At 32.6% G+C, this 13,737-nt stretch overlaps 1 protein-coding gene across 2 annotated transcripts; it reads right to left on the minus strand.

Annotated features, from left to right (window-relative positions):
- Window positions 1–444: 444 nt before the first annotated feature.
- On the minus strand, window positions 445–13,321 carry LOC111085658. 2 transcript variants are annotated; one of them, XR_002610470.1, is made up of 2 exons: window positions 13,056–13,321; window positions 445–2,693 (listed from the first exon to the last, which is right to left on the minus strand). XR_002610470.1 is itself a non-coding variant. In XM_022385308.1 (2 exons), exons 1-2 carry the CDS (start codon window positions 13,192–13,194, stop codon window positions 2,314–2,316), a joined length of 426 nt encoding a protein of 141 aa, XP_022241016.1. In that variant the 5' UTR covers window positions 13,195–13,321; the 3' UTR covers window positions 445–2,313. The 2 variants fall into 2 exon arrangements, 1 of the variants encoding a protein (XP_022241016.1); XM_022385308.1 differs by having other exon boundaries at window positions 13,149–13,321.
- Between the last annotated feature and the right edge of the window lie 416 nt (window positions 13,322–13,737).

Here is a 13,737-nt window from a genome sequence, read left to right on the forward strand (position 1 = left end):
CTATGTCGTTCGCGGGGAATCGAGCCCCGGATTTTAGCGTTGTAAGATCGTAAACTTATCGCTGTCACAACGGAGGACAAAGTGTTTTTAAGAGATTATTTATGTTCGGAGCAAAGCCACATTTGGCTATATCTTCTGTGTCTTACATTGTAAGTCCGTAAACTTACGCTGTCCCCCTGGGGGACCTTAATGATGATGCTAAGCAAAGAAGTGATGATGAACAGAAGATTAGAATATAATTTTAAATATAGATCATATAATCTTTGCAAGGAAGAATTGTTAGCAATAACAAATCTGAGAAAAAATTATACCATAGTTAGTTATATCACAACTTGATAGACGCAATGTAAAATACTTATGAATAAAACTGACTATATTATAACTAACATATCTGAACACTATATTCATAAAATCAGGAATAGATTCTACAATGAGAAAAGAAACGAAATTTCAAAATTATTTATTAGACGTAAAAAACATATTTCAACTACACAACTAAGACAGTCAGGTAGTCATTAAGGTATTTTGTATGGAATCCCTACAATACATAATGAAAATTGTGCACTTAGAATAATAGCTTCTAATGTAGATTCAATACAATCATGAATTTTTGGTTAAGTTTTGAAGTTTCTACTGAAATAAAAGCTTACGGTTTAATTAAAATTTGTACTGCAGTAGTTTAGATGTAAAATTTTTGTACACTAATATTTCCTTGGAACTTGAAACTAATAGTTGATATATTACACCAAAATAAATACGCAAGTTACCAAATTTTTCAGTTTTGGGGTGGAGGAACCATTAGAATCTGCCACTAAGAAATCCAATTTTCTTTTTGGTAATAACGTATATGATCAAACTGATGGAATAACAATGAGATGAAAACCAGTGTTATCAAACGCGTGATTGTAAAAATGTTCGGTGAGCTTTAAACATTTACATTATTGAAGGTATTTTGGGAGGGTGATAGTTTTGTCTTCTTTAATGAATATCACTACGTAAGTCAATCTTTACACATTAAAAGGCAACATAAAAAAAGAAAGTTTACACCATAGCTTTAACTTACTTTTGTGAATACGTTGGTATATAATAATAATGGGAATTTTGAATATGAAGTGCATCATAAATATAACATTTTGACGTTTATATTTGTTATTTTAATGGTTTGATTTCAGATTTTATTAGATAAATTTGGTTAAGTTATCAATTCATCGTACATATAAAACACCTGGCACTTAAGAATATTTTTAAAGCACTGAACAGTGTCGAAACATTCTGGAATAAAAATGGTTTTACCAAACAGTACGGCAAATAGTTATATTTACAATATTTTGAGGAATCAACGATGTCAGTCATATGTAATGTCTCAAAGTAAACAGAGAGTGTGTGTTTCTTTTCCTTATAGCAAATACCAAAGCGACATCGGGCTCCCTGCTTTTTCCACCAAGGGGAGTTGAACCCTCTATTTTAGCGGTGTAAATCCGTAGACTTACCACTGTCTCAGCGGGGGACAAGTAAAGAGTAAACACATATCGAATGTTAAAACCACCTACACAGAAATTTTCGCAAAGCCTATCCAGAAATTAACTTAAGAGTGGTTTTTAAAACAGGATATGGAATACAGAATATTTTTAAATATATAGATAGAATACCACAGTAAAAATGTCTAATATAATGTATGAATTTAGGTATCATAGATGTGATTCTAGGTATATAAATTCGACTACTAGATGGCTAGCAACACGCATAAAAGAAAATGGAAATTTAGCGACTAATAAATATAATAAATCCGTAAAGGTGATCACGTGCCTAGGAAGTGTAACGTAGTTATAAATCACAGATTTTCACTAGAGTATGTTATAAGAAGACTTTGTGTATAAAAGAAAGATTATTGACTAAGAGGTACCTGAACATCTTGGAATCATCCATATTCCTGTCATCGTATATCATTTTGTCTTAACCAAAATCTTAAACCAAAATTAAACGAGTTTAGTTCAGCCATAAGACGATTAGTCGTATTAATATGACTTAGTAGAGTTGAGTGTCATCAAAATAGTACGTTGGATTTCTATGAAACTAACTTGTAAATTTCAAATTATTAGAATTCTTGAATTTTATTTGGTGTGAATTCGAGATTGGAATGAATATTCCTTAAATTGGAACACCATAACTTCGTGAATTGTTTTATAGTGCGAACGACAGAATAATTTGTTTCATAACATCTAGAAAAAATACACAAAATGAAACCAAATTAATAACATAAGAATTTTCAAAGAAGGTCATTAAGATTTTCAAATATTTGAATTTTACGACATTTTACGTTTTCTTTCGCTTTATTTTTGTTTCACATAATATTGCATTTTGATCCTCTTGACTCTCCTGTGGTTTTTGTGGATTGTGTTTTTCTTGAAGATGCCGAGATCCACTTGAATCTTTACTTTCACCATACTTTTCTTGTATTCCTTTCCATCTGCCTGATCTTTCATATGTTCCCAAATGTGATTTCTTAAGGCCAAGTTCGTCGTCTGAACCGAAAACTACTCCCAATGCATTTCTTGTGGTATTAAATAGAAAATTACAAAACTGAGCTATCGGAGATTCATTTGATTCGTCTCCTTCGTTACTTTCTTCTTCCATTTTTTTCTCTAAGTCGTCTTTATTGTCAGGCTGCGTGTTGGATGACATTTTGCTAATACCTGTCATACAAAAAGAAAAAGATCCGTATATATTGAAATAATTATAAAGCACGTTAATGTTCAATTAACTCTTGAGTTTCAACAATACTTTTTTCAGAATGCTGCATTAGATGTGAGTCATGAGAGTAGATTACTTTACTGACATCTGCAAAACAAAAACATTTATCTTACTTACTCATATTCAAAGATTACACTTGTTCGTGTTGTTATCTATCTCTTCAAACAAATGGTAAATTATAATATTATAACACTTGGTCTGAAATTAATTATGAAACATACTTTACTTAGTGAAGTTTCAGAAATGTCAGTTCTCACTAGTAAAACACGTTCAAGGAAAGTAAGCACCATTAACTGGAGATGACATGCATTTATTACGAAAGAATGTTTGAGGTCGCTCAAAGCTCCTGCTCTGCTGTTTTTTTTACTCCTTGTGGCGTTGAAAGTTTCACTAAGTAAACATATTAATTAACATTAATATAATCTGTGATCAGCTTAACAAGGGCGCCTGTCATTCAAAGGCACGTTGTTTAAATTCAAGCAGAAAAATATAACTGGAATGTTTTTGACAATATGTATTGATAGACAATTAAAATAACAACTACATTATATTTACGCAAGAGCTGTTCACGAACATATCACGTGGAGAATTATTACTATTTTTCATTATTTTACCTAATCTAACCTTATCTAATTGAATATGTTTCTAGTTTTTAGTTAATTTTATAACAATAAATAAAAAATACACATGAAAAATAAGAAATATAGTACTCACTTTTGATATTTTATTTATTAGTTGTCAGTTGCCGATGAAATTTAAGCCTATTTTTTTATATTAATTAATTTTAGTTACTTAAATGATGCATCTAACGACACAGAATAATAACTCACAGAACGTATATAATATCCTATAACTATTATAATTTAAATGGCTTTCTAACTAAGACAAGAGGGACTTAAAGATAATTCCCTCAGCTGCTCGTTCTGAATACCTTGAGATAAACTTTCAAACCGAAGACGACATTGACATTATTTTATACTGAAAACAATGTAGCATTATAAGTCAATAGGAAGATTAAAACTTGGCCTTTCTATTTGTTATAAACGATATAATAAAAAAACGTAAGAGAGAATTATTAGCATTTTGTAAAAGAGAGAGTGTGTGGGCGTAGCAAGTGAGTCCGATTTTCTAGTTTATGACTCCAGCAACTAAGATTGAAGGCTATAAAAATAGTTTTTACCTTATTAATATTATACTATAACGTGCGTTAAATTCTGTACTTCAGAGAGTAGTGGTAAATAAATTAGAGAAGGGAGACGACCTAGAAAAAAATGTTACGATTCTCATACGAGGATAGAATAAGAATTATTTAGATATATCCTTATAAAATTAAAAACTTAAAATGTATATAATATTAGAATTTGATTTATGAGTTACGTTTTGATACTAAGTATATTTGTATACATTGATCATAAACTAGTTTAATTAAATTTTGAGTGTAATTCTGTAAAGAGTCGTGAAATGCGCATTTTGACCTACCTGTAGCAAGAAATTATGAAGATCAGTTGAGATTACTCCATCTCTACCATTTGAAATAGAGTTTTAAAAGTTTTTGTTTGTTTAATGTGAACCTAAAGTCTTATAAATGTAGCCTATAAAATAGTATTTCAATAAAACGATAACTGTTGTGTCTGTATTATCCTAATATTGGCATACTCATTTAAGTTCTTACGTACAAAGAAACTATTGAAAAATATGAAAGAAAGAAATAAAACTACATTTTACTTTGATATTAATGTCAGGAAGTTCCATTTTATATAGTAAATTAGGTCTAACGTGTTTTATTCTCATCAATTATTTATTTTTGTTAATTATTTTTATCTACTGGAGCAGTTATGTAGCCACGAAAATAACATAAAACATCAATCAACAGTAAAAGCATTGACCAATATAAATGCAGCTTGCACGTCTAGCTTGGTATAAACAATATTTTCCAACTGTTTTTGGCCAAGCTTAATTTCTATCTCATAATTATAGTTTGTTTTCAATAACTAAGGAGTTATTATATTTGTATGTATTGTTTGAATAAAAATAAATTGGCTAATGCACACAAATAAAAAAGGTTTTCTGCCATCTGAGTAGTTTGCCATCACAGAACTCCTAGTGTACTATACTCACTAACCCTAAATATTTTACTTTATGTCTTCCCATATGAGAATGTGGCTTTAATTTGAAACATACATAATGTAACATAAAATATCATCATAAACAAAAAAATCCTCAAAAGAGATGATACTTTTTTTTTTGAGAAATCATACATTACAACTTTAATGTGGTTACCTAGTGCTATTTACGTTAAAATGACGTAGATGTTTTCTATCATGTTTATCCACTGGTTCTATCTATTTTTGAGGCTAAGATTTAATAGTTACTGTCCAGTCTACTTACTTTGGCGTCATAAGAGCCTATAAAGACATATTATTGAGATAAATATTTGCAGTACGGAAATATCATGTAATAAACAAACCTAGGATCAGCAGAATTGTAAGAAATGCCAGGATTTGGTTAAATAAGCATCTACACTTTAGGATGGGCAGAAAAATTCTAAAAAATGCATGTGTGCTTTGTTTGCAAGCAGTACCATTGAAACTATACAGAGATAAAAGGCCATACTTTGCAAATTACACTAAATAAATTGGTAACACTACAAAATATTAACTCAAAACTATTTTTAGTAAACAATTGTCGAAATAGGGTAAGAACTACTATGTTGTTTAAATTGTGAATGCACCTAGTGCCCTCTCAACCTCTAGAGCTGCCCACCTGTCCTAATGGGTTAAAGAAACTAGTACACAAGTTAAAAATTCATTGATAAGAGATCTTGAACATATTGATTAAAATTGGTTTTATGGCTATTATTGTTCAGTTTGACCTGGTCATGAATGTTGGGAAATTGCCTTCAGAGACGAGGAAAGAAGATGGATTGATATAAACTCCAAGTAAATGTAACATTTAAGCATAATTCGATGACGAGGAACCCACTTTGAGATTAATAATACTTGGAGACGGCTTGAATTGGTAATGAGGAAAAAACCTTAATATAAGTTTAACATAACAGCAAATGTACAACGTTTCGACAAGGTTTTGTCATCATCAGGTACAAGTAGTTTACACTGACACAGATATAAATATATACAGTATTGAACAAAGAGGTCACATGACCGGATACTGTTGCAAAACTTAAAAGAGGTATCTTGGCACTCCAGGGTTTTGGTTTAGAGAAGGGTTGTTTTGTTCAATGGTGAAAAACATGGGACGGTTTTTTATTGTGTTCTGGGAATCTGATTTCCAATTTTCTTCCTGTCTCTCCGATGTAGAATTCTTTTAATTTAGAAACGACGTTGGTATTGTGTGATTCCAAATATTTTTTGTTTAGTACCAATTTTAAATTAGGGCCGGGTTTTTGTGAGAATTTGACGTTGACAGGAATATTATGTTTAAATTGGAATCTTATAGTAATCTATCTGGATCACATAATCACGCATGCAAAGATCTTTCATAATGCTTGTGACAGTTCAGCTGAGGAAAGAGAACCTTTAGCTGAACTCCAAAAAAGTGTAAATTCTTCCATAAACATGTGGATTTCTTGTGAATAAGTCAGTGGGTGAAGAATGTCTACAGACCCTACTAGCACTGAATCTGTGCAGAATTGGCCAACACCAGATAACTTTAGTGAAATAAGAAGATTTGTTGAACTGTGCTCTTACTGAGTTTGATAATAAACTTGAATTAAAAAACGATCTTTACACTCCAGATAATCATAAAGTAATTTATATTTTAACCAATGTTTTGCCTTTGCGCCTTTTTCAGGGCTCGTACAAAACAAGCCCTAAAGAAGCTGCAAAGGCGAAAGTTCTCTTATAGTTATCTGGAGTGTAAAGGCCGTTCATTGTTTTTTTTATCAGAATAGATAAATTCCTCCAAAAACCACTACAAATTTTGAAAACAACTATGGTCTTACTACTGTCATTTTCTAAATGCATTCTTTAATAAAACTCATCCTTTTCATAAAATGACTTAAAAAATCAAACAAACTTTGTTGGACTGTTGATTGTGAATAAGTTTTAAAACAGTGAAGAAAGAATTAACAATATTGATACAGGTAGGTAGAAATGTGCATATCACGACGGTTTTACAGATCAACTTTCAAAGTTTACTTAAACCACTTTAGTGACAATGATTATAAATAAAGTTGGCATGATAATGTAGCTAATAAATTAAATTTTGATATTATTTAATTTTTAATTGTCTAATTTTAAAAGAAAATACTTAAATGAGTTCACAGTATCTGCTTCTTTGTGTAAGGAGACACTTATTTGCTCCAACTTGCCAATTTCTATTTCTTCATCAGCCCACTATGATTTCTGAGGTTAAGGTAGAATATTCATTATAGTGTAAATATTACTAAGACGTAGTCAAATTTTCAAAGCGTTCAATCATCTTTTTTTATATAAATATACAACGAAAATGCAAACCCATTTGTCACACATCCATATCACATCCTATTTTTCACAAATTGCCAATAATTTTCTCTCACATTTACTATCATTTATAACCAAAAATAAAGACAAAGTAAAATGCTACACTGTTCTCAGTATAAATGTTTACTTATTTTGTGTACCGATTCAAAGTTGCTATCGCAATGTTCAGATCAAACAGCTAAAATAATTATTTTAAGGCACTTATGCTTTAGTTAGAATGGTTTTATCTAAGCAAGTCGTCCCTAATTTAGCAGTGAGAGGGTAGATGGAACGCCAGCCACCGCCAACTCTTGGGCTACTCGTTTACCTTCTAACACCTTCTAACACCCCCATGGCTAAAAGGGCAAACCTTGTATGAGGATTCGAACCCACAACTCGCAGATTGCAAGATGAGCACCCTAGCCACCAGGCCATGCGAGGCTACCCTTAGTTAAAAAGCCAGTTAAATCATAATAGTTGTACCTAGTTACTATACCTAGTCACTATGCTAGAATGCCCATTCCTTGACAGTTTCATTGTAGCATCTCATTTGCCATACAAAATCCTTCCTAGTTATTGGCATGCCAACTTGTGTGCATCAACCATTGTAGATCTTATCCACTCCATATAGGCTTGTGGACACCATGCAACATTTTTATAGATGGTGGACCGTACATCACATCCACAGAGAACAGTATTTTTAGTTTAAAAAAAATAGTATATTTGGCAAACATCAAAAATTAATTTCTTTTCCATTGCACAATATGCCATCATGTCATATAGTAACTGTTCATCTCAGTCGGTATGACTGGGATTAATAGCTTTATCAAGAATATGCTGTGCAGTCTGTATTTCCTACTCTCTCAAATCATCTGATTAGATGTGATAAGATAAAAAAGTAACATCTTTACCACACACACACAACAATTTGTACACCTCAGAGAACAACTAACTGTTGAAATTAGTTCCCTGAACTATGTGAATCTCTTCTGGGGTCCTGAATTGGGCTTTACATTGGTCTACCAATATATCAGCAACAGATTATGCTAAAATTTCAACCAACGAATAGGCTTCAGCTCAATTAGTAAAGTATCTATAATGACCAGTACATATTAATTACCTCACACCATCTTGGTGAGAAGATCAACAATAACCGGGACTATTTTCTGTAGAAGAGAGTCAACAATTCTTTGATGTAGTTTTCGCGGTATAAGCTAAGTTTCCAATGGATGTCACACATAATAGAATGCCTACACCAGCACTGAACATTAAGACTCAAACATGCCATATAATTTTACAGTACACCATCACACACTTGTAATTTCTTGTGCAAATGTCACAGACTGCTTGAGCTGCGCCACATTCCTCAATATATGTTGATCATGTATTAACTTAATGCATAACAAAAAGCTCCACATTAGTTCGGATTCCTTCAATTTCTCTTCCCGGAATTCTTCAATGTGGTTTTGGTAATCAACCATTAGTGTAAGCATGGCTTATATGATATAAAGGTTCAAAACATTCAACTAATAAACAGGGTCTCGCTATGTGGCTAGATATTCTGTCTGTATTTCCATATTGTGCTCCCGGATGATGCCATATTATCATGTCATACTCCTGCAATATGCTATCATTCTCTTTGGATTTTTAAAGTTTATGAGTCACTTAAGTAAATACTGTTAACAGGAAGATTGAACTTTCTAACATTCAGGTAATGTCAGTGGTGTTTTATGAATAATACACCTGCAAGAAGCTTTTCTTTGTCATGCAGTATCAGCATTCAGAAGCTGTAAGTGTATGTTTTGCATACGCTATCACATGTTCAACCCTATCCCGTGACTGTGCAACACTGCCCCAATTCCACTAATATCGGTATCCATATTCGACAAGAAGGCATGTTTTGCCTTAATCCTGCCGTTCTTATATGCTGCAGTACCATCGTTAGAATAATGGCTGCACACTCAAACATCTTCCCAATTATTAAGATATCTTTCACATAGCCAAGCACCTCTTCCATTGCAGTTCATTAAACATTAGCTCCATTAGCTTCTTGAAAGAGGCCAGAGCACTGCAAAGACTGGATAGTTTGACTCAGGACTTGAACCATCTCAAGTACTGTAAGCAGTTTTTGGCTCTGCTTTGTTCATTCAGCTTAACTTACCAGTACTTGGACACCAGAGCTAAAGTGTTGAACCACTGGATACTTTTCAAAAGTTTAGAAATTCATCTGCCTATTGTAATAGAAAGGCAACAATATATTTTACGAAATTTACCTAGCGGAAGTCAACACAGAACTTGAAGATGACCAGGCACACCTCCAAAGACTGTATTATTTTATCCTTTAACATCTGCTATATCTCAATGCTGAAAACAATCTTGGCTTATAGGGTTCATTCTCGTCATCTAACTCTATTGTCAGTATCCAGAAGCCAATGCCAAAGTTCTGAAACATTTGACTCCTTCCACACATCCAGACATTTGTCTGTCTGTGATAATAGACAAACATCCCAGTTTGCCCCTGAATAAAATGGTCAAGCTTTCGAAAACATTCGGGTTACAGGGTCTTTATCAAGACTTATGGAACCTACGTGTTTTTCTGACATCATGAATAGAGAGCCATCAATGTGCATCATGGCATTCATTCGAAAAAGTGAACAAAAACTAAAGATGACTACACACCCCTTCTGAAAGCTGTATGCTTTCCTTCTTTAATATCTGCTGCATCTTGATGCTGTCTCTAGTACTCCAGGAAAGCCTGTGTGGCAGTTGTTTTATCGTCTGTAATAGTAGCCTATTAAGGAATGGAAAGGACCTTATTTTCACCAAATATTTAAAAGAACCGGGTAAAAAAAGAACAAAATTGCAACACTGATTTTAGATGTGGTATTATTTTGGTGAAAATAAAATAGAAAAAAAGTGAATATCTACTTTCAAGATAACCTCGCGAGGAAATATTAGATATTTATTGGAGTTATTAAAACAGTTAAAAGAAAATGAAGAATATAGAGACAGGAAATTCAAAGAAGGCCAAAACGAACTAGATATAAAATCAAAATAAGACATTTAAGAAATTTATAGAAAAGTAAAAGAAGAACAAAAAGACATGGAACGTTAGAAGGTCAAGTGTAAGAATTCAAGACAGAGAAGTTAAAATAAAGAGATATCATATTTCAAGAAAAATTAAGGACAGATATCAATATGACTGAAGAGAACATACATGAAGCTTTTGGAGATGTACAAACGATTACAACGACAAGGCTCTAAAGAAAAAATTAAAGAAGTGCAGAAAAATTATAGAAACAAGATCAATGATGTAGAAAAGAACATCAGTGATGGAATAGGTTTGTAAAATAAAAAGTAAATGTAAAGATCAAACCAGTAGCGCCTGTTTCTTCATCTACCCAAGAATTTCAACACAAGACTCCATCTAGTACAAATATGGAATACAAGAACTTATTTATCCTACACCTATTACCACTGCTGCTTTCCCATCTGTTAGTGCTAGGTTTTCATGGATTACTCCAGACATAAAAATACGAAATCAGGTTACAATATTTAACTGACTAAGTCACTATCCACCAATGAAGAAATCAACAGATTATGATAAAAGGGTATTATAGGAAACACACAAGACTCAATTCAAAATCATTTCCAATGGATGGGCTAATGAATAGTAAGTTAGTCTTCTTGCTGTTCATTTAAAAGGACCAGCTTTGAAAACATTGAATAACCTTCCAGATGAGAACTATAACAACTATCAAGCATTAGTAACTACTTTAAACAACAAGGTTAGAGTGACACACCATAAAAGAATATCCAAAGCTAAAGATTACTCAAGACTAATCGCAACATGAGAGTCTTATCGATCGTTCTAGAACCCAAACATAACAAACATAATAGTAAAAAATGTTCATTGTGGTAAAAAAAATTATCTGAGTAAGCGTTTTTTATTCCCGATTTGCAAAGAATCCTTATGTGATAGAAAAAAAATGAATATTATTTCCGATATCTGCGAATCATGGAAAGTCCATTATTAAAACCAAAAACAACTTTTATGAAGTTTAAATTCGCAGGTCTGTGTTTTTGATGGGAAGCCTTGTAGAATGTTAATCAACACCGGTTCTTCATCTACAGTAGTTTGACCTGATTTGGCATTGAAAGTTGGGAAATTGCCTACAGAGAGGAAGAAAGAAGGAGTAATGAAGCAAGTAGAAAAAGGAAAGTTTAAAACTGTGCCTACAGTGGGATACTTCTCTACATCTCATGACGTGAGATTACTGAGAAAGAGAGCATATGGGAATTGACTTCATGCAGAGACAAAGATGCAAATTTAGTCTAGCTTCAAAAGATCTACATTTCTTGACTACATAATCCCTGTGAACTACATAACAATTACAACACCAGAAGTTGAAATACCCATGACAACAAGAAGAGCAGTGATTGTGCCACGAACAAGTGAAATACTCATACCAGGACTTGTTAAGATTAAGTTTACATATTGTGACTGGTTCATAAAGAACCTAGCACTCCAGCATGTCCTGAAGAATTAATGGTTGGTAGAATTATTGTGGATACAAATAATAAAAATATAATCATTAGGGTCAAATGTGGATGGGACATTAGAAAATGTACTGCTTTACAGGGAGTACTTCCAAATAAAGAACAACAAAAGTAATTACCTTTGATTAATGATGTGGTAAGTCTGATATCAAATCCTCACATAAAGACAGCTTACACCCCACAAGAGCTGTATAAGCAGAGCTGCAGCAGTTTTACACATAATCTATTCCAAAGGATTACTAAACTTGTTCACCGAATATCACGACACCTTCCTCAGTGGACCTCATGACTTAAGGTGAACAAATATTCCATAAGATTGATACTAGACATGCTGCCCCAATACATGAGTAAGCCAGACAACTTCCACTTGTAAAACATGCTGAAGTTTTCAAAAGGATGGAAATCTGTAAAAATCAAGGAGCAATAGTACTATTTCATGGGCATCATCTACTGTACTTGTGAAAAAAAGAAATAAATTCAAAAGTTCCTGCATGGACGACTGGAAGATGAATGAAGTTGCAAAGAATTATGTCTACCAACTTTTGATGCTCTATCTGGATCTATCAAGGAATGCATAACGCATTAGGCCTCTATGTCACAGATTCACTTTTCAATTTCACCTCTGATGAAAAAGAAATCTTTCACATATATATATATGTTTTATATATACATATACAATTATAATGACAGTTTAAATGACCTGAACAAAATAAAATGTTTAGAAGACACTTTCAATATGTTTTCTTAGGTATCTAGTTGTAATACCTCCTGAAATAAATGTCACCCGTAATAATAGCACCATAATAGTGTAAGATCAAATGAAATACTACGTAAAACTCATAAACATACATTTTTTCTGCTATTTTCTTATCATTCTGGGAAGAAATAGTACCACTTTTTGCTCACTGCAATGATGCCATTTTTGCCACTGACTGCCATTGTCACACAACTAATATTACTAGAACATTTTTTTTCTTAATTAATTTTTTAGTTTCATAAAAGTTAGCTGAGAATAGAAACACGGAAAAATAAATGCAAGAACATTATTCTAGTAAGAACTATTAAGATATATGCATGGATCGTGTGACTTTTAAACTTTTCGATAAAGCTCATGCTTTGATCACAGATCATTCACTAAACACCCCCAGTGGCAAAGCTGTATATATACGGACCTCTAACGGTAAAAACCGGGTTTCGATACCAGTGGCGGTCACAATACAGATAGCCCATTGTATAGCTTTGTGCTTAATTTTAAACAAATTCACTAAACATTTTTCAACTTACCAATATGAGTTATTACTTTGATTGAACGTATTGAACAATGTCAGTTCTAACTTAACAGATATTCAACATATGACAGACACAGGAGAACAGTACCTTCTCGTGTTTTGATCGACTTTCTGGTCGTGTAACGATTAGTCATAACTAATATTCCTCTGCACAAGACTTGTGCAGCCAATCATCTTTTTCGTCACTACTTCCGTGTTGCTTGGAAACTACGTACATGTTTCTTACTTGGCAGAATTTGTTTTGTTTGTGTCTTTATTTGATAAAGCACAAAACTACATAATAGAATGTCTGTGCAGTTTTTAGAGGTAAAAGTCCGCAGGCATACCACTGGGAGACAGGGGGCGACAGAATTTGTTCAGCGTCTGATAATTTATTATGAAATTCTTCCCATTTAGTCCTGATTTTCTTCACTTCGTTTGCAAGTCCGTCGAAACATTGTTTAATGATAAAAGTAAAAATCTTTGTATAAAATGCTTTTAAATTTATTTGTTTTGAAAAAAGATTTATTAGTTCTAGTTTTTTATGTTAGTCTATAATTTATAACACACCTCATTTAGTGTAAAATAGAAAAAGAATTTAATTGTTGCTGCAAATTCAACTGAGAAAGAGAGGATGCACGTACAAACTAGAGCACTCAAAAAATCATAAACTCTCTTTATTCTAATAAAAAATTTTA

Source organism: Limulus polyphemus, unplaced genomic scaffold (genome assembly GCF_000517525.1).
Source record: "Limulus polyphemus unplaced genomic scaffold, Limulus_polyphemus-2.1.2 Scaffold535, whole genome shotgun sequence".
Taxonomy (NCBI): domain Eukaryota; kingdom Metazoa; phylum Arthropoda; class Merostomata; order Xiphosura; family Limulidae; genus Limulus; species Limulus polyphemus.